At 42.0% G+C, this 24520-nt stretch overlaps 2 protein-coding genes across 5 annotated transcripts in view; one reads left to right on the top strand and one right to left on the bottom strand.

Annotated features, from left to right (window-relative positions):
* Nucleotides 1-8132, bottom strand: part of SFI1 (SFI1 centrin binding protein) — a 70115-nt gene extending 61983 nt beyond the window's left edge. For both annotated transcript variants that reach the window (XM_038763628.1, XM_038763627.1), the window contains exons 1-3: nt 8031-8132; nt 3432-3581; nt 1743-1814 (exon numbers count right to left, since the gene is read on the bottom strand). In XM_038763628.1, coding sequence (XP_038619556.1) covers nt 1743-1814; nt 3432-3581; nt 8031-8056 — 248 coding nt within the window. In that variant the 5' untranslated portion in view covers nt 8057-8132. The remainder of the gene's footprint in view (nt 1-1742; nt 1815-3431; nt 3582-8030) is intronic.
* A 13154-nt stretch (nt 8133-21286) lies between these two features.
* Nucleotides 21287-24520, top strand: part of EIF4ENIF1 (eukaryotic translation initiation factor 4E nuclear import factor 1) — a 49310-nt gene continuing 46076 nt past the window's right edge. For all 3 annotated transcript variants that reach the window (XM_038762666.1, XM_038762665.1, XM_038762664.1), the window contains exon 1: nt 21287-21338. The gene's annotated coding sequence lies outside the window, so the exon portion shown is untranslated. The remainder of the gene's footprint in view (nt 21339-24520) is intronic.

The raw sequence follows: 24520 nt of genomic DNA, 5'->3' as shown, positions 1-24520 counted from the left end.
CGTTGGTGATCCCCAAATCTACCTCTCTAGCCCTGACCCCTCTCCTTCTCTGAAGTCTCACATTTCCTCCTGTCCTCAATACACCCCTACTCAGATGCCACGCCAACATCTCAGACTCAACATTTCCAGAACAAAAGTCATCCTCCCACCCAAACCCTGCCCTCCCTCAGACTTTCCCAAGGCTGCAAACACCACCACTGTGCTCTCTGTCTCATAAGCTCATAACTTTGGCATCATCCTCGGCTCGGCTAATAATAATAATTGTGGTATGTGTTAACCACTTACTATATGCCGAGTACTGTTCTAAGTGCTGGGGTAAAGTAATCAGGTTGGATGCGGTCCCTGTCCCACATAGGGCTCACAGTCTTAATCCCCATTTACAGATGAAGTAACGGAGGCACACAGAAGTGAAGTGATTTGCCCAAGGTCACACAGCAGACACGTGGCAGAGCTAGGATTAGAACACAAATCCTCTGATGCCCAGGTCCGTGCTCTTTCCACTAGACCATGCTCCTTCAACTCTCATTCAATCTGTCATCAAAATTTCCCCTGTTTGTCCTACCTTCACAAAAAAACACAACCTTTCCTCTCCATCCAAACTGACACTACACTGTTCAAGCACTAATCATATCTCACCTTGACTACTGCATTAGCCTCCTCGCTGACCATGCTGCTTCTGTGTCTCCCCACTCTAATCCTTACTTCACTCTGTTGCACAGAATTTTTTTTCTAAAAAACCTTAGAGGTCAAATCTTCCTGTTCCTCAAAAACCTCCAAGGGTTGCCCATCTACCTCCCCATCAAACAGAAACTCCTTACCATTGGCTTTAAAGCACTCAATTAGCTCTCCCTCTCTTATCTTACCCCACCAATTTCCTCCTTCAACCCAGTCCACACGCTTCACTCCTCCAACACCAATTTACTCGCTGTGCCTCGATTTAGTCTAGTTCGCTGCCGAATCCTTGCTCGCATTCTCCCTCTAACCTAGAACTCCCTCCTCCTTCAAATACTTCAGACCACCACTCTCCCCACCTTCAAAGCCTTATGAAAATCACACCTCCTCTAAGAGGCCTTCCCCTACTCTCTCTCCCTTCTGCATTGTCTATGCGCTTGGATCCGTACCCTTTGGGCACTTGATATTCACCCCACCTTTAGCCCTACAGCCCTTATGCACAAATCCATAATTTATTTTAATGTCTGTATTCATTCATTCAATTGCATTTATTGAGCGCTTACTGTGTGCAGAGCCCTGTACTAAGTGCTTGGGAAGTACAAGTTGGCAACATACAGAGACAGTCCCTAACCAACAGTGGGCTCACAGTCTAGAAGGGGAAGACAGACAACAAAACAAAACATATTAACAAAATAAAATAAATAGAATAAATATGTACAAGCAAAATAAATAAATATTCATTCATTCATTCAATCGTATTTATCGAGTGCTTATTGTATCCCCAACTAGACTGTGTGTCTATCAAATCTGTTGTATTACATTCACCCAATCTGTCACATTATACTGACCCAAGCATTTAGCATCTTCTAGACTGTGAGCCCACTGTTGGGCAGGGACCGTCTCTATATGTGGCCAACTTGTACTTCCCAAGCACTTAGTACAGTGCTCTGCACACAGTAAGCGCTCAATAAATACGATTGGATGAATTAATTTAGTGCAGTGCTCTGAACTAAGCACTAATCAATTCAAAAACTGTGGGAAGGGAAAGAATAAATTTAAACCGACCCTACCGTGCTTTAGAAGGAAGAATCCGCCCAAAAGTCTTTTTCACCCACAAATAGAAGAACTTCCTGGCCAGGCACCTGTAAGATAAAGAAATTACTTTCAGTAACAATTTCTTTTAAATTACTGTTCGATGTCTGTCACTGACAGTTGAAGAAGAAACAAATTCAGATCTGAAATCTTTATATGAGCCTTTGGGTTTTTGTAGGAGAAAGTTACTTTATCTTTGGTTTATGCAAAAATATTTTTAATTGTTTTGCCATTATTTAATGGAATAGAACCCTAATTGAATAGCACCAAAAATTCAAATTGTCCTGAGGAAATAGTCTGTATTTACTAATAATAATAATGGTATTTGCTAAGCACTTACTATGTGCAAAGCACCATTCTAATCGCTGGGGAGGTTACAAGGTGATCAGGTTGTCCCACAGGGGACTCACAGTCTTAATCCCCATTTTACAAATGAGGGAATTGAGGCACAGAGAAGTTAAATGACTTGCCCAAAGTCACACAACTGACAGTTGGCGGAGCCAGGATTTGAACCCATGACCTCTGACTGCAAAGCCCGGGCTCTTTCTACCGAGCCATGCTGCTTCTCTAATACATTTGAAAAATATATTCAGAGTCCAAGAGATTACTTTAGGAGCTGCAGTCTATCACGGTATTAGTAGCTGTGGAGAAACAAAACTCAGTCAGGGAAGGTGAGTACATTGTCATCCACCCCACCATTTTCAACTCAAATTGTGCTTACAATACTCAGCCACCCAGCAGTTAAGAAATAGGAAGCATCCAATTAGATTGCACTTAACAATGGTTATGATCCCATCTGTGTTTCCTATCAAACAAAAAGGATCTGGCAATTAGTTTTTTTGTGTGGTTTTTTTAAACATTCGAGTTCACATTGAGAATATTAGGTTGTACAGACAAGGCACCTGTTCCATGGGATAGCTTTATGATGTAAGCCTGCTAATTGGCTTGAAAGTCCACTCAATTGACAGCAGATGATTCGAATCTCCCCACCACCCACACATTCACCCAGATCTAGTCTGCCTGGGCTCAGCCGAATACCATTAGTTTACCCAAGTCAGCAGCAGGGGAGAGGAGTGTATGTTTCTCTGTTAATCGGTCACCATAGTGACCTCAGGATTTTTTTTTATTTTTTTGGCAACAGATTCCCAGGCTACTAGTATGTGCATGGATTACTACATCTCCCCAGCCCAAATTTTAGGGGAGTGAGTTAGATCTTGGGCATCAGCGCTTGCCCTAAATGGGCTTGTGGTTAAAATGCATCTTTCTTATGAAAAATTCAGTCGGGAAAAATCTATTTTCAAATGGAGACGTATCACCAGAGAGTCTCAATAATCATCACTGAGATTCTCCTGCAACTCAAAAATGTCAAGCTCACCCACACAAAAACCAAAGGGCGTCAGCGCTGGTGATTTTTCTCCATTCATTTTCCTGGAATATACTACATCTAAGACAAACTCTTTAGAATGTACACTGTGGGCCAGACTGGAGTACAAGCCGGTACATGTTTAAGACAGTGAATTGCTACATATTTCCTCACCTGGAATTCCTTCCTGAAGAACATGCAATACAACATGGTTGAGATAATTAGTTTAGGAAGCCAACTCACTGAATTAAGCAATAATAGGAGCCAAATAGTCATCAGCATCAGAGAGTTCCCTCACTACTACCTGATGTGCAATTCTTTTAACCTGCCACCACGACTCCTGGTATTTGTGACCTGATGTGGAATTGGATGACCTCGCCGGGAGACAGAAGGCATCTTGCACGTTGTCCCCTTCAGAGAATGGGGATTGCAAACCACATCTCTTCTCAAAGACCTAAAAGTTCTCAAAATAAAGAAACAAACAACAGGAGAGCCTTTAGGTTCCTGACAGATGACGCTAAACATGGAAATTAACTCAATATTTCAATGATGAGAAGCCTAATAATGTTGTTGCTGTACATTATCAGCCTTTACTACCTTCTCCCTTCCCTTCCTCCTTCAACCCCATGTGCTCTGCCCCACCTTACCACTTTGAATGCTTTCACCCTTTTCCACCTCATCGCCTCCCACACGGCTCCATCACATCCCCCACTAGCTCACTTCTGCTGGGTCTCCTCTTCACCAGTCACCTGCTAGTTGTTGAGCTAGATTGGGCCCTAGGTGCCCGAAAGGCCTAAAAGAAGGGAGAATTTAGCACTTCACCCCTCCCCATCCCCCTCTGAATCAGCTCCATCTCCATTCCCAACCCTACCCCTGTCCCTGTAGTCCTTAAAATAGCTCACAGTGAGCCCTAAGATTCAATTCCATAGCTAGTTTTACCCCAGACAATGGCAGAAGTGAGGCTGAGTTAAGCCCGGAGGAGGTAAAGTGGAGCCCTAGGGACAGTTTCCAGACTAGGTTTCCTCCACTCAAGAGTTGGTGGGGCTCCCTCTCTCCTCTCTGGATATTTTTCGCCTTCAAAAGTAAGAATTAGGACTAAGAGGTGGTTGTGAAGGGCCTGAGGGGTGCCTCACACCCCACCTCGCCGCCCTCTCCTCTCTACCCAGTCTTGATGATCAGATTACTGCTCTCAACTCTACCCTTTCTACTCAGCTAGACTCGCTCGCTCCCCTTTCCCTTCGCCGCTCTCGCACCACTAACCCACAGCCCTGGATCACTGCCACTGTCCGCCTCCTTCGCTCTTATGCTCGAGCTGCCGAACGCTGCTGGCGAAAGTCTAAACACCATGCCAACCTCGTTCACTTCAAGTTTATCCTTTCCTGCCTTAACTCAGCCCTCTCTTCTGCCAGACAAAACTATTTCTCCTCCCTTATTGACACCCATGCCCATCACCCCCGCCAGCTCTTCCGTACATTCAACTCCCTTCTCAGGCCCCCGGTTCCTCCCCCTCCTCCTTCCCTCACCCCCAACGATCTGGCCTCCTACTTCATTAACAAAATTAAATCCATCAGGTCCGACCTCCCCAAAGTCTCTTCCCCCCTTTCTCCAACCCCCCGGCTCTCAACACTCTCTGCTACTCTCCCATCCTTCCCAGCGGTATCCTCAGAGGAACTCTCCTCCCTCCTCTCAAGTGCTACTCCGGCCACCTGTGCTTCTGACCCCATTCCCTCTCATCTTATGAAATCTCTCGCTCCATCCCTTCTCCCCTCCTTAACTTCCATCTTCAACCGCTCACTCTCCACTGGTTCCTTCCCCTCTGCCTTCAAACATGCCCATGTCTCTCCCATCCTAAAAAAACCCTCTCTTGACCCCACCTCACCTTCTAGTTATCGTCCCATATCCCTCCTACCATTCCTTTCCAAACTCCTTGAACGAGTTGTCTACACGCGCTGCCTAGAATTCCTCAACAACAACTCTCTCCTCGACCCCCTCCAGTCTGGCTTCCGTCCCCTTCATTCCACGGAAACTGCGCTCTCAAAGGTCACCAATGACCTCCTGCTTGCCAAATCCAACGGCTCATACTCTGTCCTAATCCTCCTCGACCTCTCAGCTGCCTTTGACACTGTGGACCACCCCCTTCTCCTCAACACGTTATCTGACCTTGGCTTCACTGACTCCGTCCTCTCCTGGTTCTCCTCTTATCTCTCCGGTCGTTCTTTCTCAGTCTCTTTTGCAGGCTCCTCCTCCCCTTACCATCCCCTTACTGTGGGGGTTCCCCAAGGTTCAGTGCTTGGTCCCCTTCTGTTCTCAATCTACACTCACTCCCTTGGTGACCTCATTCGCTCCCACGGCTTCAACTATCATCTCTACGCTGATGACACCCAGATCTACATCTCTGCCCCTGCTCTCTCCCCCTCCCTCCAGGCTCGCATCTCCTCCTGCCTTCAGGACATCTCCATCTGGATGTCCGCCCGCCACCTAAAGCTCAACATGTCGAAGACTGAGCTCCTTTGTCTTCCCTCCCAAACCTTGTCCTCTCCCTGACTTTCCCATCTCTGTTGACGGCACTACCATCCTTCCCGTCTCACAAGCCCGCAACCTTGGTGTCATCCTCGACTCCGCTCTCTCATTCACCCCTCACATCCAAGCCGTCACCAAAACCTGCCGGTCTCAGCTCCGCAACATTGCCAAGATCCGCCCTTTCCTCTCCATCCAAACCGCTACCCTGCTCATTCAAGCTCTCATCCTATCACGTCTGGACTACTGCACTAGCCTTCTCTCTGATCTCCCATCCTCGTGTCTCTCTCCACTTCAATCCATACTTCATGCTGCTGCCCGGATTATCTTTGTCCAGAAACACTCTGGACATATTACTCCCCTCCTCAAAAACCTCCAATGGCTACCGATCAATCTGCGCATCAAGCAGAAACTCCTCACCCTGGGCTTCAAGGCTGTCCATCACCTCGCCCCCTCCTACGTCACCTCCCTTCTCTCCTTCTACTGCCCAGCCCGCACCCTCCGCTCCTCCACCACTAATCTCCTCACTGTACCTCGCTCTCGCCTGTCCCGCCATCGACCCCCGGCCCACGTCATCCCCCGGGCCTGGAATGCCCTCCCTCTGCCCATCCGCCAAGCTAGCTCTCTTCCTCCCTTCAAGGCCCTGCTGAGAGCTCACCTCCTCCAGGAGGCCTTCCCAGACTGAGCCCCTTCTTTCCTCTCCCCTCGTCCCCCTCTCCATCCCCCCGTCTTACCTCCTTCCCTTCCCCACAGCACCTGTATATATGTATATATGGTTGTACATATTTATTACTCTATTTATTTATTTATTTATTTATTTTACTTGTACATTTCTATCCTACTTATTTTATTTTGTTGGTATGTTTGGTTCTGTTCTCTGTCTCCCCCTTTTAGACTGTGAGCCCACTGTTGGGTAGGGACTGTCTCTATGTGATGCCAATTTGTACTTCCCAAGCGCTTAGTACAGTGCTCTGCACATAGTAAGCGCTCAATAAATACGATTGATTGATTGATTGATTGATTGATCCCCAAAAGCTAATATCAGCAGTGGTGGTAGGGTCTGACTACTGGTATTCACCTTCAGCTTTTAGACCAAAATGAAGGCTGCTGAAAAGCGGCGTGATGTAATGGAAAAAACACAGGCCTGGGAGACAGAAGACCTGGCTTCTAATCTTGCTCCTCTGCTATGTGACTGTGGGCGAGTCACTTAATAATAATTTTGGTATTTGTTAAGCGCTTAGTATGTGCAAAGCACTGTTCTAAGAGCTGGGGAGGTTACGAGGTGTTCAGGTTGTCCCATGTGGGGCTCACAATCTTCATCCCCATTTTACAGATGAGGGGAACTGAGGCACAGAGAAGTTAAGTGACTTGCCCAAAGTCACACAGCTGACAAGCGGCGGAGCAGGGATTTGAACCCATGACCACTTCACTTATGTGGGCCTCAGTTAATCTTGTCTGTAAAATGAGGATTAAGACTGTAAGCCCTATGTAGAAGAGGGGCTGTAACCAATCTGATTATTTTATATCTATCCCAGAGTTTAGTTCAGTGTCTGGCACATAATAATAATATAATAATAATGATGGCATTTATTAAGCGCTTACTATGTGCAAAGCACTGTTCTAAGCGCTGGGGGAGATACAAGGTGATGAGATTGTCTCACGGGGGGCTCACAGTCTTCATTCCCATTTTACAGATGAGGGAACTAAGGCCCAGAGAAGTGAAGTGACTTGCCCAAAGTCACACAGCTGACAAGTGGCGGAGTCGGGACTTGAACCCATGACCTCTGACTCCAAAGCCCTGGCTCTTTCCATTGAGCCATGCTGCTTCTCACAGTAATACTAATAATAATGATGACATTTTTTAAACACTTACTATGTGCCAGGCACTGTACGAAACACTGGGGTGGATACAAGCAAATCACATTGGATAATGTGTGGGACTCACATTCTTCAATTCCCATTTTACAGATAAGGTAACTGAGGCACAGAGAAGTGACTTGCCCAAGGTCACCCAGTAGACCAGTGGCTGAGCTAGGATCAGAACCCATGGTTTTCCAACTCCAAGGCCCATGGTCTACCTACTACACCAGGCTGCTTTTCTAGTAAAAGCTTAATAAATATCATTTAAAAAATTAAGCCCTCACCAGCATTTGGGCCAAGAGTTAATGTTTAAATCTAAACTTACTATGAAACCTTACTAACTGACTTTTCACCATAATTCACACTAGAACATTACAATGTTGGCTAATTACTTTCCTTTCAAAATCAACGAATTTGCATTTTTACTATATTCATTTTTAAATTGTGGACATTTTTGTCATTCATCAGATTCAAAATTTAAGAGTAATTCAATTTACTCCTTCACTAAGAGTGAACTTTGCCATACCTGGCCTCCGGCTTTTTCTCCATCATGCAAGTCAACTTTTTCAACGGTAAGGAAATAGATAACTATTTTTACAGGTCCTGTTTGAAATATTTTTAGTACCTTTATTTGCCTGAAAAAAAAAAAAAGAACAAACCATTACATCACTTAACATATCTCAGGGGGGTATCCTGTTGGTCCCCAGCCCCTCCCCCGACTTTCTAACTCAAAAAACAATAGAAAATTTTGTTAGAGAAATATAGAAACTGTTTTTCCTATTAATCTCACCCCCACTTTGAGATACTTTTGCCTTTTTTGTTGCCCACGATTTTTGACAGTTGGATTCGGAGTCACGAGGAGCCTTCTGAAACTTAGATCCTCTAGCCACAATACTTCGGTTTTTTTTTTTAATATTTTGTATTTATCCTTGTTTCTTATGCTTTTTAATTGTTCCACCTTTCCTTATATTTAATAAATGCCATTATTATTATTATTATATTCATTCATTCAGTCGTATTTATTGAGTGCTTACTGTGTGCAGAGCGCTGTACTAAGCGCGCTTGGGAAGTACAAGTTGGCAACATAGAGAGATGGTCCCTACCCAACAGTGGGCTCACAGTCTAGAAGGGGCAGACAGAGAAGAAAACAAAACATATTAACAAAATAAAATAAATAGAAAAAATATGTACAATTAAAATAAATAGAGTAATAAATATGTACAAACATATATACATACACACAGGTACATATATACAGGTCCCTCAGGGGGCTCACAGTCTTCATCCCCATTTTCCAGATTGATCCAAGGTGGGTGGTAACACCTCAATGCCTATTTTAATTTGTACCATTGGGCATCAGCTCTACATCTTTATTTCTGCATGGCATTTGGCACATTGGTGCTATCCAATAAGTATTACCATTATTTAATAATAATAATAATAGTGGCTTTTGTTAAGCACTTACTACGCGCAAAGCACCGTTCTAAGCGCTGGGGAGGTTACAAGGTGATCAGGTTGTCCCACAGGGGGCTCACAGTCTTAAATACCCATTTTACAGATGAGGGAACTGAGGCACAGTGAAGTGATTTGCCAAAGCCACACAGCTGACAATTGGCGGAGCAGGGATTCGAACCCATGACCTCTGGCTCCCAAGCCCGGGCTCTTCCCACTGGTTTCTCCCTGGGCCACTACTTGCCAATTTTTTAGGATGACACTCATCATCATCATCAATCGTATTTATTGAGCGCTTACTATGTGCAGAGCACTGTACAAAGCGCTTGGGAAGTACAAATTGGCAACATATAGAGATCATCATCAGTAGTATTTAATGGTTGTCTTTGTTGTGCAGAAAACTTTCCTATGTGTCATCCCGGCTCTGCCACTTGTCAGCTGTGTGACTTTGGGCAAGTCACTTAACTTCTCTGGGCCTCAGTTCCCTCATCTGTAAAATGGGGATTAAGACTGTGAGCCCCCTTGGGACAACCTGATCACCTTGTAACCTCCCCAGTGCTTAGAACAGTGCTTTGCACATAGTAAGCGCTTAATAAAAGCCATCATTATTATTATTATTATTATTATTACACATATGACAAAGACCTTGTCTTCGAGGAGTTTCTGGCCTAATGGGGGAGACACACTGCCAAATACACAAAAGGTAAAAAAAAAAAAAAAGCATAAGCACTGAGTGAGGGGACAAGCGGAAGCAATTAAATTAAGAGACTAAAAACAACAAAAAAAATCAGATATGCAAGTACCTACATAGTTAACAGGGTAGTCTGACCAGTAAAATGTGGGATTAGGGAAAATATACCTAGATATAAATATACCATAATATGGTATATATTATATATATATATCATTATATATATATATATATATATATACACCATTATATATATACCATTATATATATATATATATATACACACCATATACCATATACCTAAAGCAACTCTTTAGGGGGGGCTTTGAAAGTGGGAAAAGATGGAAAAGGTCTAATTTAGCAGATTTGAACGGAGAGGGAGTTTCCCATAAGGGAAAAGGTATGACCAATGGGGTTGGTACACCGGAATTAACAAGGTACAATTAGGAGATGAATTTGGGAGGAGCAAAGACTGAGCTGAGGTGTGGCAGAAGAAGAAGGAAGTAGGTAAGGGAGACAGCCACTGGTTAGTATTCTGTTTTTGTTTTTTTTTAACCTATCTTCAAAGTATCTATAAAATAATCATTATTTTTAATATGGTGTTAGGCGCGTACGAAGCGCTGGGGTAGATTCCAATTAACTATGTCGGATCAAGTTCACGCCCCACAAGGAGCTCACGGTCTAAGCAGGAGGGAGAACAGGCACTGACTCCCCATTTTACAGTTGGGGAAATTGAGGCACAGAGAAATGAACTGACTTGCCCCAAGTCCCACAGAAATTAACTGACTTGCCCCAAGTCCTTTAGACTGTGAGCCCACTGTTGGGTAGGGACTGTCTCTATGTGTTGCGGACTTGTCCTTCCCAAGCGCTTAGTACGGTGCTCTGCACACAGTAAGCGCTCAATAAATACGATTGATTGATTGACTCCCAAGTCTCGGTTCGTTCCAACTAGGCCCCAGCGCTCCTTACGTCAAAAGGTTTTACTTGTGATAATTTAGATTATTCATCATCATCATCATCAATCGGATTTATTGAGCGCTTACCATGTGCAGAGCACTGTACTAAGCGCTTGGGAAGTACAAATTGGCAACATATAGAGACAGTCCCTACCCAACAGTGGGCTCACAGTCGAAAAGGGGGAGACAGAAAACAAAACCAAACATACTAACAAAATAAAATAAACAGAATAGATATGTACAAATAAAATAAATAGAGTAAAAAATAGAGTAAAAAATATGTACAAACATATATACATATATACAGGTTATTCCTCTTCTAAACCTAAGCACAGGTTGAACATTTTGCGCAGACTCTTTGTATTTACAATGCTGAGAACACCAGATTTGGGAGAAGCGGCTTTTAGAGAGATTTGCTACCAGAACTTCTTCCTGAAATTGAACTCGGCGGGGCTGGAAAATGATGGATACATGGGAACATTTTTTTTTTCCGTGAGATTCCATCACCGGGAGAGCCTTCGTACATCACTCCACCTCCCAACTGGCCTGGCCTCCAGCTACTGCTCCGAGGCAGGGAAGACGACGAGGTAGAAACTTGAATGATCCGTCGGTTCAAGATCATCATCATCATCATCATCAATCGTATTTATTGAGCGCTTACTGTGTGCAGAGCACTGTACTAAGCGCTTGGGAAGTCCAAGTTGGCAACATATAGAGACAGTCCCTACCCAAAAGCGGGCTCACAGTCTCTGCTTGACCCAAAATATCATGTGTCATATGTTTTGTTTTGTTCTCTTTCTCCCCTTTCTGGACTGTGAGCCCACTGTTGCGTAGGGACCGTCTCTATGTGTTGCCAACTTGGACTTCCCAAGCGCTTAGTCCAGTGCTCTGCACACAGTAAGTGCTCAATAAATACGATTCAATGAATGAATGAATGTGCTAACCCACCCTAGGTTCCTAGGCGCTTAATAAATAAATGCCATCATTATTATTACAAATTGGGAACATATAGAGACAGTCCCTACCCAACAGTGGGCTCACAGTCTAAAAGGGGGAGACAAAACCAAACATGCTAACAAAATGAAATAAATACGATATGTACAAGTAAAATAAATAAACAAATAAAGAGATGTCAGTATTTCTGGGGTGTGGCTTCAGGAGCTTAGAACAGTGCTTGGCACATAGTAAGCACTTAACAAATACCAGCATTATTATTATTATTATGTATAATAATATTATATATCTACTACTGCAGAAAAGACCTTTTCTGAATCTTTTTAATGTAATTCACCTAGATTCTCCCTATTCCCAGGGAAGGAGAGTATTTCCCAAAACGTCTTAACCCACCGTCGCCTAGGTTTCAAACCTCCCTCCTGGAACTTCTCTGTGCCTCAGTTCCCTCATCTGTAAAATGGGGATGAAGACTGTGAGCCCCATGTGGGACAACCTGATCACCTTGTACCCCACCCAGCGCTTAGAACAGTAGACTGTGAGCCCACTGTTGGGTAGGGACTGTCTCTATATGTTGCCCACTTGGGCTTCCCAAGCGCTTAGTACAGTGCTCTGCACACAGTAAGCGCTCAATAAATATGATTGATTGACTGATTGCTTGGCACATAGTCAGAGGTCATGAGTGAGCCCATTGTTGGGTAGGGACTGTCTCTATATGTTGCCCACTTGGACTTCCCAAGTGCTTAGTACAGTGCTCTGCACACAGTAAGCGCTCAATAAATACGATTGATTGATTGATTGATTGATTGGCACATAGAGGTCATGAGTGAGCCCACTGTTGGGTAGGGACTGTCTCTATATGTTGCCAACTTGTACTTCCCAAGCGCTTAGTACAGTGCTCTGCACACAGTAAGCGCTCAATAAATACGATTGATTGATTGATGAGTTCTAATTCAACTCTGCCACCTGTCAGCTGTGTGACTTTGGACAAGTCACTTCACTTCTCTGTGACTCTTCTAGACTGTGAGCCCACTGTTGGGTAGGGACTGTCTCTATATGTTGCCAACTTGTACTTCCCAAGCGCTTAGTACAGTGCTCTGCACACAGTAAGCGCTCAGTAAATACGATTGATGATGATGATGACTCAGTTCCCTCATCTAGAAAATGGGATGAAAATGAAGACTGTGAGCCCCCCACGGGACAACCTTGATTACCCTGTATCCCCCGCAGTGCTTAGAACAGTGCTTGGAACATAGTAAGCGCTTAACAAATACCAACATTATTATTATTATTATTATTCTCTGGGCCTCAGTTCATAAGGAGGGTAACCTCAGTTCATAATGAGGGTATTTGTTAAGCGCTTAGAGAAGCAGCGTGGCTCAGTGGAAAGATCCCGGGTTTAGGAGTCAGAGGTCGTGGTTCTAATCCCGGCTCTGCCACTTCATCAATCGTATTTACTGAGCGCTTACTGTGTGCAGAGCACTGTACTAATCAATCAATCAATCGTATTTATTGAGCGCTTACTATGTGCAGAGCACCGTACTAAGCACTTGGGAAGTACAAATTGGCAACATGTAGAGACAGTCCCTACTCAACAGTGGGCTCACAGTCTAAAAGTACTAAGCACTTCACTTGTCAGCTGTGGGACTTTGGGCAAATCCCTTCCCTGGGCCTCAGTGACCTCATCTGTAAAATGGGGATTAAAGACTGTGAGCCCCACATGGGGCAGCCTGTTTACCTTGTATCTCCCTCAGTGCTTAGAACAGTGCTTGACACATCGTACACACTTAATAAATACCAACATCATTATTCATCATCAATCGTATTTATTGAGCGCTTACTATGTGCAGAGCACTGTACTAAGCGCTTGGGAAGTACAAATTGTTCTCTGGGCCTCAGTTCATAATGAGGGTATTTGTGAGCGTGGCTCAGTGGAAAGAGCCCGGGCTTTGGGGTCAGAAGTCATGGGGTCAAATCCCGATTCTGCAACTGTCAGCTGTGTGACTTTGGGCAAGTCACTTCACTTCTCTGGGCCTCAGTGACCTCCTCTGGAAAATGGGGATTAAAGACTGTGAGCCCCACATGGGACAACTTGTATCTCCCTCAGTGTTTGGCACATCGTAAGCACTTAATAAATACCAACATTATTACTATTATTCTCTAGGCCTCAGTTCATACTGAGGGTATTTGTGAGTGTGGCTCAGTGGAAAGAGCCCGGGCTTTGGAGTCGGAGGTCGTGGGTTCAAATCCTGACTCCGCCACTTGTCAGCTGTGTGACTTTGGGCAAGTCGCTTCACTTCTCTGGGCTTCAGTTCCCTCATCTGTAAAATGGGGATGAAGACTGTGAGCCCCCCGTGGGACAACCTCATCACCTTGTACCCTCCCCAGCGCTTAGAACAGTGCTTTGCACATAGTGTTTAATAAATGCCATTACTATTATTCTCTGTGCCTCAGTTCCCTCATCTGTGAAATGGGGATCAATCAATCAATCAATCAATCAATCGTATTTATTGAGCGCTTACTATGTGCAGAGCACTGTACTAAGCGCTTGGGAAGTACAAATTGGCATCACATAGAGACAGTCCCTACCCAACAGTGGGCTCACAGTCTAAAAGGGGGAGACAGAGAACAGAACCAAACATACCAACAAAATAAAATAAGTAGGATAGAAATGTACAAGTAAAATAAATAAATAAATAAATAAATAAATAGAGTAATAAATATGTACAACCATATATACATATATACAGGTGCTGTGGGGAAGGGAAGGAGGTAAGACGGGGGGATGGAGAGGGGGATGAAGACTGTGAGCCCCCCGTGGAACAACCTCATCACCTTGTAGCCTTCCCAGTACTTAGAACAGTGCTTGGCACATAGTAAATGCTTAATACTTTATTATTATTATTATTATTATTATTATTATTATTATTATTATTATTCTCTTTGCCTCAGCAACCTCATCTGTGAAACGGGGATGAAGACTGTGAGCCCCCCGTGGGGCAACCTGATCACCTTGTAACCTCCCCAGCACTTAAAACAGTGCTTGGCACACAGTAAGCGCTTAATAGTGGAAAGAGCCCGGGCTTTGGAGTCAGAGGTCATGGGTTCAGATCCCAGCTCCGCCAACTGTCAGCTGTGTGACTTTGGGCAAGTCACTTCACTTCTCTGGGCCTCGGTTACCTCATCCGTAAAATGGGGATTAAGACTGTGAGCCCCCCATGGGACAACCTGATCACCTTGTAACCTCCCCAGCGCTTAGAACAGTGCTTTGCAAATAGTAAGCGCTTAATAAATGCTATTAAAAAATGCCATTATTATTACCATTATTATAATTCTCTTTGCCCCAGTGACCTCATCTGTGAAATGGGGATGAAGACTGTGAACCCCCCGTGGGGCAACCTGATCACCTTGTAACCTCCCCAGCGCTTAAAACAGTGCTTTGCACATAGTAAGCGCTTAATATATGCCATTATTATTATCTTTGCCTCAGCAACCTCATCTGTGAAATGGGGATGAAGACTGTGAGCCCCCTGTGGGGCAACCTGATCACCTTGTAACCTCCTCAGCACTTAGAACAGTGCTTTGCCCATAGTAAGCGCTTAATATATGCCATTATTATTATTATCTTTGCCTCAGCGACCTCACCTGTGAAATGGGGATGAAGACTGTGAGCCCCCGGTGGGGCAACCTGATCACCTTGTAGCCTCCCCAGCGCTTAGAATAATAATAATAATAATAGCATTTATTAAGTGCTTACTATGTGCCAAGCACTGTTCTAAGCACTGGGGAGGTTACAAGGTGATCAGGTTGTCCCTCAGGGGGCTCACAGTCTTCATCCCCATCTTACAGATGAGGTAACTGAGGCCCAGAGAAGTTAGGTGACTTGCCAAAAGTCACCCAGCTGACAATTGGCGGAGCCGGGATTTGAACCCATGACCTCTGACTCCAAAGCCCGGGCTCTTTCCCCTGAGCCCCGCTGCTTCTCGCTGCTCACTGTTCTTAGAACAGTGCTTGGCACATAGTAAGCACTTAATAAATGCCACTATTATTATCTTTGCCTCAGCAACCTCATCTGTGAAATGGGGATGAAGACTGTGAGCCCCCCGTGAGGCAACCTGATCACTTTGTAGCCTCCCCAGCGCTTAGAACAGTGCTTGGCACATAGTAAGTGCTTAATAAATGTCGTTATTATCATTATTATTCTCTTTGCCTCAGCAACCTCATCTGTGAAATGGGGATGAAGACTGTGAGGCCCCCGTGAGGCAACCGGATCACCCTGTAGCCTCCCCAGCACTTAGAACAGTGCTTGGCACATAGTAAGTGCTTAATAAATGCCATTACTACTATCATTATTATTATTCTCTTTGCCTCAGTGACCTCATCTGTGAAATGGGGATGAAGAGTGTGAGCCCCCCGTGAGGCAACCTGATCACCTTGTAGCCTCCCCAGCGCTTAGAACAGTGCTTGACACATAGTAAGTGCTTAATAAATGTCATTACTATTATCATTATCATTATTCTCTTTGCCTCAGCGACCTCATCTGTGAAATGGGGATGAAGACTGTGAGCCTCCCGTGGGACAACCTGATCACCTTGTAGCCTCCCCGGCACTTAGAATAATAATAATAATGATGGCATTTATTAGGTGCTTACTATGTGCAAAGCACTGTTCTAAGCGCTGGGGAGGTTACAAGGTGATCAGGTTGCCCCATGGGGGGGCTCACAGTCTTAATCCCCATTTTACGGATGAGGTAACTGAGGCACAGAGAAGTTAAGTGACTTGCCCAAAGTCACCCAGCTGACATTGGCAGAGCAAGGATTTGAACCCATGACCTCTGACTCCAAAGCCCGGGCTCTTTCCACTGAGCCACGCTGCTTCTCGCTGCTCACTCTTCTTAGAACAGGGCTTGGCACAAAGTAAGTGCTTAATAATAATAATAATAATATTATTATTTGGCACATAGGAAGCACTTAATAATTATAGTAATAATATTATTTGGCACATAGTAAGCACTTAATAATTATAATAATACTATTTGGCACATAGTAAGCGCTTAATAATTATTATAATAATATTATTTGGCACATAGTAAGCACTTAATAATTATAGTAATAATATTATTTGGCACATAGTAAGAGCTTAATAATTATAATACTATTTGGCACATAGTAAGTGCTTAATAATAATAATAATAATAATACTATTTGGCACATAGTAAGTGCTTAATAATTATAGTAACATTATTTGGCACATAGTAAGCGCTTAATAATTATAATAATACTATTATTTGGCACAGAGTAAGCACTTACTAATTATAATAATAATATTATTTGGCACATAGTAAGCACTTGATAATTATAATAATAGTTTTATTTGGCACATAGTAAGCGCTTAATAATTATAATAATACTACTACTTGGCACAGAGTAAGCGCTTACTAATTATAATAATAGTATTATTTGGCACATAGTAAGCACTTGATAATTATAATAATAGTATTATTTGGCACATAGTAAGTACTTATTAATTATAATAATTTTTGGCACATAGTAAGTGCTTAATAATTATAATGATAATAATATTTGGCACATAGTAAGTGCTTAATAATTATTATTATAATAATATTTGGCACAGAGTAAGCGCTTGATAATTATAACAATAGTATTATTGGGCACATAGTAAGTGCTTATTAATTATAATAATATTTGGCACATAGTAAGCACTTCATAATTATAATAATAATATCTGGCACATAGTAAGTGCTTCATAACTACAATAATAATATTTGGTGCTTAATAATTACAATAATAATATTATTTGGCACAAAGTAAGCGCTTACTAGTTATAATAATAATGCTATTTGGCACATAGTAAGCGCTTACTAGTTATAATAATGCTATTTGGCACATAGTAAGCACTTACTAGTTAAAATAATAATGCTATTTGGCACATAGTAAGCGCTTACTAGTTATAATAATAATGTTATTTGGCACATAGTAAGCACTTGATAATTATAATAATAGTATTATTTGGAACATAGTAAGCGCTTAATAATAATATTATTTGGCACATAGTAAGCGCTTGTTATAGTAATAATATTATTTGGCACATAGTAAGCACTTACTAGTTATAATAATGTTATTTGGCACATAGTAAGCGCTTACCAGTTCTAATAATAATGTTATTTGGCATATAGTAAGCGCTTACTAGTTCTAATAATAATGTTATTTGGCACATAGTAAGCGCTTGATAATTACAATAATAGTATTATTTGGCACATAGTAAGTGCTTAATAATATTATTTGGCACATAGTAAGCGCTTATTATAGTAATATTATTTGGCACATAGTAAGCGCTTAAAAATAATATTATTTGGCACACAGTAAGCGCTTATTATAGCCATAATGTTATTTGGCACATAGTAAGTGCTTAATAATAATATTATTTGGCACGCAGTAAGCGCTTAATAATTATAATAATACTATTTGGCACATAGTAAGCGCTTGATAATTATAATAATAGTATTATTTGGCACATAGTAAGCGCTTAATAACAATATTATCTGGCGCATAGTAAGCGCTTATTATAGCCACAATATTATTTGGCACATAGTAAGCGCTTAATTATAATATTATTTGGCACGCAGTACGCGCTTAATAATTATAATAATACTATGTGGCACATAGTAAGCGCTTGATAATTATAATAATAGTATTATTTGGCACATAGTAAGCGCTTAATAACAATATTATCTGGCACATAGTAAGCGCTTATTATAGCCATAACATTATTTGGCACATAGTAAGCGCTTAATTATAATATTATTTGGCACGCAGTACGCGCTTAATAATTATAATAATACTATTTGGCACCTAGTAAGCGCTTGATAATTATAATAATAGTATTATTTGGCATGTAGTAAGCGCTTAATAATATTATTTGGCACATAGTAAGCGCTTACTATAGCCATAATACTATTTGGCACATAGTAAGCGCTTAATGATAATATTATTTGGCACGCAGTAAGCACTTAATAATTATAATAATACTATGTGGCACATAGTAAGCGCTTGATAATTATAATAATAGTATTATTTGGCACGTAGTAAGCGCTTAATAATATTATTTGGCACATAGTAAGCGCTTACTATAGCAATAATATTATTCGGCACATAGTAAGCGCTTAATAATAATATTATTTGGCACGCAGTACGCGCTTAATAATTATAATAATACTATTTGGCACCTAGCAAGCGTTTGATAATTATAATAATAGTATCATTTGGCACGTAGTAAGCGCTTCATAATAATATTTGGCACATAGTAAGCGCTTACTATAGCAATAATATTATTTGGCACATAGTAAGCGCTTAATAATAATATTATTTGGCACATAGTAAGCGCTTAATAATGATATTACTTGGCACGCAGTAAGCGCTTAATAATTATAATAATACTATGTGGCACATAGTAAGCGCTTGATACTTATAATAATAGTATTATTTGGCACGCAGTAAGCGCTTAATAATAATATTATTTGGCACATAGTAAGCGCTTATTATAGCCATAATATTATTTGGCACATAGTAAGCGCTTACTAGTTATAATAATGTTATTTGGCACATAGCGCTTACTAGTTCTAATAATAATGTTATCTGGCACATAGTAAGTGCTTGATAATTATAATAATAGTATTATTTGGCACTTAGCAAGCGCTTAATAACAATATTATTTGGCACATAGTAAGCGCTTATTATAGCCATAATATCATTTGGCACATAGTAAGCGCTTAATAATAATATTATTTGCCACATAGTAAGCGCTTATTATAGCCATAATATTATTTGGCACATAGTAAGCGCTTAATAATAATATTATTTGGCACGCAGTAAGCGCTTAATAATTATAATAATACTATTTGGCACATAGCAAGCGCTTGATAATTATAATAATAGTATTATTTGGCACGTAATAAGCGCTTAATAATATTATTTGGCACATAGTAAGCGCTTACTATAGCCATAATACTATTTGGCACATAGTAAGCGCTTAATGATAATATTATTTGGCACGCAGTAAGCACTTAATAATTATAATAATACTATGTGGCACATAGTAAGCGCTTGATAATTATAATAATAGTATTATTTAGCACGTAGTAAGCGCTTAATAATATTATTTGGCACATAGTAAGCGCTTACTATAGCAATAATATTATTCGGCACATAGTAAGCGCTTAATAATAATATTATTTGGCACGCAGTACGCGCTTAATAATTATAATAATACTATTTGGCACCTAGCAAGCGTTTGATAATTATAATAATAGTATCATTTGGCACGTAGTAAGCGCTTCATAATAATATTTGGCACATAGTAAGCGCTTACTATAGCAATAATATTATTTGGCACATAGTAAGCGCTTAATAATAATATTATTTGGCACATAGTAAGCGCTTAATAATGATATTACTTGGCACGCAGTAAGCGCTTAATAATTATAATAATACTATGTGGCACATAGTAAGCGCTTGATACTTATAATAATAGTATTATTTGGCACGCAGTAAGCGCTTAATAATAATATTATTTGGCACATAGTAAGCGCTTATTATAGCCATAATATTATTTGGCACATAGTAAGCGCTTACTAGTTATAATAATGTTATTTGGCACATAGCGCTTACTAGTTCTAATAATAATGTTATCTGGCACATAGTAAGTGCTTGATAATTATAATAATAGTATTATTTGGCACTTAGCAAGCGCTTAATAACAATATTATTTGGCACATAGTAAGCGCTTATTATAGCCATAATATCATTTGGCACATAGTAAGCGCTTAATAATAATATTATTTGCCACATAGTAAGCGCTTATTATAGCCATAATATTATTTGGCACATAGTAAGCGCTTAATAATAATATTATTTGGCACGCAGTAAGCGCTTAATAATTATAATAATACTATTTGGCACATAGCAAGCGCTTGATAATTATAATAATAGTATTACTTGGCACGTAGTAAGCGCTTACTATAGCCATAATATTATTCGGCACATAGTAAGCGCTTACTAGTTATAATAATACTATTTGGCACCTAGTAAGCACTTGGTAATTATATTATTATTATTATTAGATGCAAAATATGATTCGATATGCTAATTATAATACTGATTATTACACTGTGGCGGGGCTGAGGGGCTGGGACGACGAGAGGCGCCACACTGTGCGCGCCACACTCTGCTCACCAAGCTGCGGCCTCCCTCCCTCCCTCGGGGCTGCCCGCAGACAGCGCCCGAAGGCCCCCCCTCCACCCACCTCCCCTCGAACCGCAAATCGATGGGGAGAAATGGGGGAGGAAAAAAAATAAATGTTATTCCTGCTCCAGACGGAGGGAAGGGAGGGAGGGAGAGAGAAGGGGAGGGTCCCGTGTTCAGCCGTTTTGGTTTTTTAAACAGGCACAAACGAGGACGGCTAACATCCGGGTCCGCGGCGGCGTTGGGTTATTAGAGACGAAGGGTCGGAGAGAAAGGCCCCCGCGTACGGCGGCCGGGAAGGGCCGGATTGAGGAGGGAAGGGGCGGCCGGCACCAAGCGGAGCCGGCGGGGGCGCGCGCGCGAGGGGCAGCCGGGCGGCGCCACCTCGCCCGGCGGGGGGGGTCCGGGCGAGCTCGGGGAGCCGTGGCTACGACGGAGCCGCCGCGGGAACGGGGATTGGGTTCAAAAGGGACGGAGAGGGGGTGTTGTGGAGATTCACGCCGACAGCCGCCGTTTTCCGCGGGGTGAGTGCGGGCTCCGGGCCGCGGGCCGAGGGCGGCCCCCCCCGCCGCCGGGCGCAGGGTGGTGGAGCCCCCGCGCCGGAAAGGCCCGGCCCAGCACGACGCCTGGGCTCCAGTCGGGCCGCGGGCTGAGGAGGGAGGACGACGCTCGGCCCGCCCGCCCGCCCTCAACCAGGGAACGGGCCGTCGTCCTCACCCCGACCCTCCCTTCCTTTCCTCCTCGGCGGGACCCACCTGGAAAAGTATTTTTACTCTATTTATTTATTTTATTTGTATCTATTTATTTTATTTTGTTAGTATGTTTGGTTTTGTTCTCCGTCTCCCCCTTCTAGACTGTGAGCCCCCTGTTGGGTAGGGACCGTCTCTCTAGGTTGCCAACTTGTCCTTCCCAAGCGCTTAGTCCAGTGCTCTGCACACAGTAAGCGCTCAATCAGTACGATTGAATGAATATATACCTGTATATATGTTTGTACATATTTATTACTCTATTTTACTTGTACATATCTACTCTATTTTATTTTGTTAATGCGTTTTGGTTTGTTGTCTGTCTCCCCATTTTAGACTGTAAGCCCGCTGTTGGGTAGGGACTGTCTCTCTATGTTGCCAACTTGGACTTCCCAAGCGCTTAGTCCAGTGCTCTGCACACAGTAAGCGCTCAATCAATACGATTGAGCGAATATATACCTGTATGTATGTTGGTATATGTTTATTACTCTATTTTATTTTGTTAATGCGTTTTGGTTTGTTGTCTGTCTCCCCATTTTAGACTGTAAGCCCGCTGTTGGGTAGGGACTGTCTCTATATGTTGCCAACTTGGCCTTCCCAAGCGCTTAGTCCAGTGCTCTGCACACAGTAAGCGCTCAATCAATACGATTGAATGAATATATACCTGTGTGTATGTTGGTATATGTTTATTACTCTATTTTATTTTGTTAATGCGTTTTGGTTTGTTGTCTGTCTCCCCATTTTAGACTGTAAGCCCGCTGTTGGGTAGGGACTGTCTCTCTATGTTGCCAACTTGGCCTTCCCAAGCGCTTAGTCCAGTGCTCTGCACACAGTAAGCGCTCAATCAATACGATTGAATGAATATATACCTGTATGTATGTTGGTATATGTTTATTACTCTATTTTATTTTGTTAATGCGTTTTGGTTTGTTGTCTGTCTCCCCATTTTAGACTGTAAGCCCGCTGTTGGGTAGGGACTGTCTCTCTATGTTGCCAACTTGGCCTTCCCAAGCGCTTAGTCCAGTGCTCTGCACACAGTAAGCGCTCAATCAATACGATTGAGCGAATATATACCTGTATGTATGTTGGTATATGTTTATTACTCTATTTTATTTTGTTAATGCGTTTTGGTTTGTTGTCTGTCTCCCCCTTTTAGACTGTGAGCCCACTGTTGGTTAGGGACCGTCCCTCTATGTTGCCAACTTGGACTTCCCAAGCGCTTAGTCCAGTGCTCTGCACACAGTAAGCGCTCAATCAGTACGATTGAATGAATATATACCTGTATATATGTTGGTATATGTTTATTACTCTATTTATTTTACTTGTACCTGCCTATTCTATTTATTTTATTTTGTTGGTATGTTTGGTTTTGTTCTCCGTCTCCCCCTTTTAGACTGTGAGCCCACTGTTGGTTAGGGACCGTCTCTCTATGTTGCCAACTTGGACTTCCCAAGCGCTTAGTCCAGTGCTCTGCACGCAGTAAGCGCTCAATCAATACGATTGAATGAATATATGCCTGTATATATGTTGGTATATGTTTATTACTCTATTTATTTTACTTGTACCTGTCTATTCTATTTATTTTATTTTGTTAGTATGTTTGGTTTTGTTCTCCGTCTCCCCCTTTTAGACTGTGAGCCCACTGTTGGTTAGGGACCGTCTCTCTATGTTGCCAACTTGGACTTCCCAAGCGCTTAGTCCAGTGCTCTGCACGCAGTAAGCGCTCAATCAATACGATTGAATGAATATATACCTGTATATATGTTGGTATATGTTTATTACTCTATTTATTTTACTTGTACCTGTCTATTCTATTTATTTTATTTTGTTAGTATGTTTGGTTTTGTTCTCCGTCTCCCCCTTTTAGACTGTGAGCCCACTGTTGGGTAGGGACCGTCTCTCTATGTTGCCAACTTGGACTTCCCAAGCGCTTAGTCCAGTGCTCTGCACACAGTAAGCGCTCAATAAATGCGATTGAATGAATATATACCTGTATATATGTATATATGTTTGTACGTATTTGTTACTCTATTTCACTTGTATATATCTATTCTATTTATTTTATTTTGTTAGTATGTTTAGTTTTGTTCTCCGTCTCCCCCTTTTAGACTGTGAGCCCCCTGTTGGGTAGGGACCGTCTCTCTAGGTTGCCAACTTGTCCTTCCCAAGCGCTTAGTCCAGTGCTCTGCACACAGTAAGCGCTCAATCAGTACGATTGAATGAATATATACCTGTATATATGTTTGTACATATTTATTACTCTGTATATTTTACTCGTACATATCTATTCTATTTATTTTATTTTGTTAGTATGTTTGGTTTTGTTCATCTCTCCATCCCCCCATCTTACCTCCTTCCCTTCCCCACAGCACCTGTATATATGTATATATGGTTGTACATATTTATTACGCTATTTATTTATTTATTTATTTTACTTGTACATTTCTATCCTATTTTATTTTGTTGGTATGTTTGGTTCTGTTCTCTGTCTCCCCCTTTTAGACTGTGAGCCCACTGTTGGGTAGGGACTGTCTCTATGTGTTGCCAATTTGTACTTCCCAAGCGCTTAGTACAGTGCTCTGCACATAGTAAGCGCTCAATAAATACGATTGATTGATTGATTGATTGATTGATTTTGTTCTCCGTCTCCCCCTTCTAGACTGTGAGCCCGCTGTTGGGTAGGGACTGTCTCTCTATGTTGCCAACTTGGACTTCCCAACTGCTTAGTCCAGTGCTCTGCACACAGTAAGCGCTCAATCAGTACGATTGAATGAATATATACCTGTATATACGTCTGAACATATTTATTACTCTATTTTGCCTGTACATATCTATTCTATTTATTTTATTTTGTTAATACGTTTGGTTTTGATGTCTCCCCCTTTTAGACTGTAAGCCCGCTGTTGGGTAGGGACCGTCTCTATATGTTGCCAACTTGGCCTTCCCAAGCGCTTAGTCCA

This window comes from Tachyglossus aculeatus, chromosome 21 (assembly GCF_015852505.1).
Source record: "Tachyglossus aculeatus isolate mTacAcu1 chromosome 21, mTacAcu1.pri, whole genome shotgun sequence".
NCBI lineage: Eukaryota > Metazoa > Chordata > Mammalia > Monotremata > Tachyglossidae > Tachyglossus > Tachyglossus aculeatus.
The sequence above is the reverse complement of the archived record's forward strand: the minus strand, read 5'-3'. Positions and strand labels throughout refer to the sequence as shown.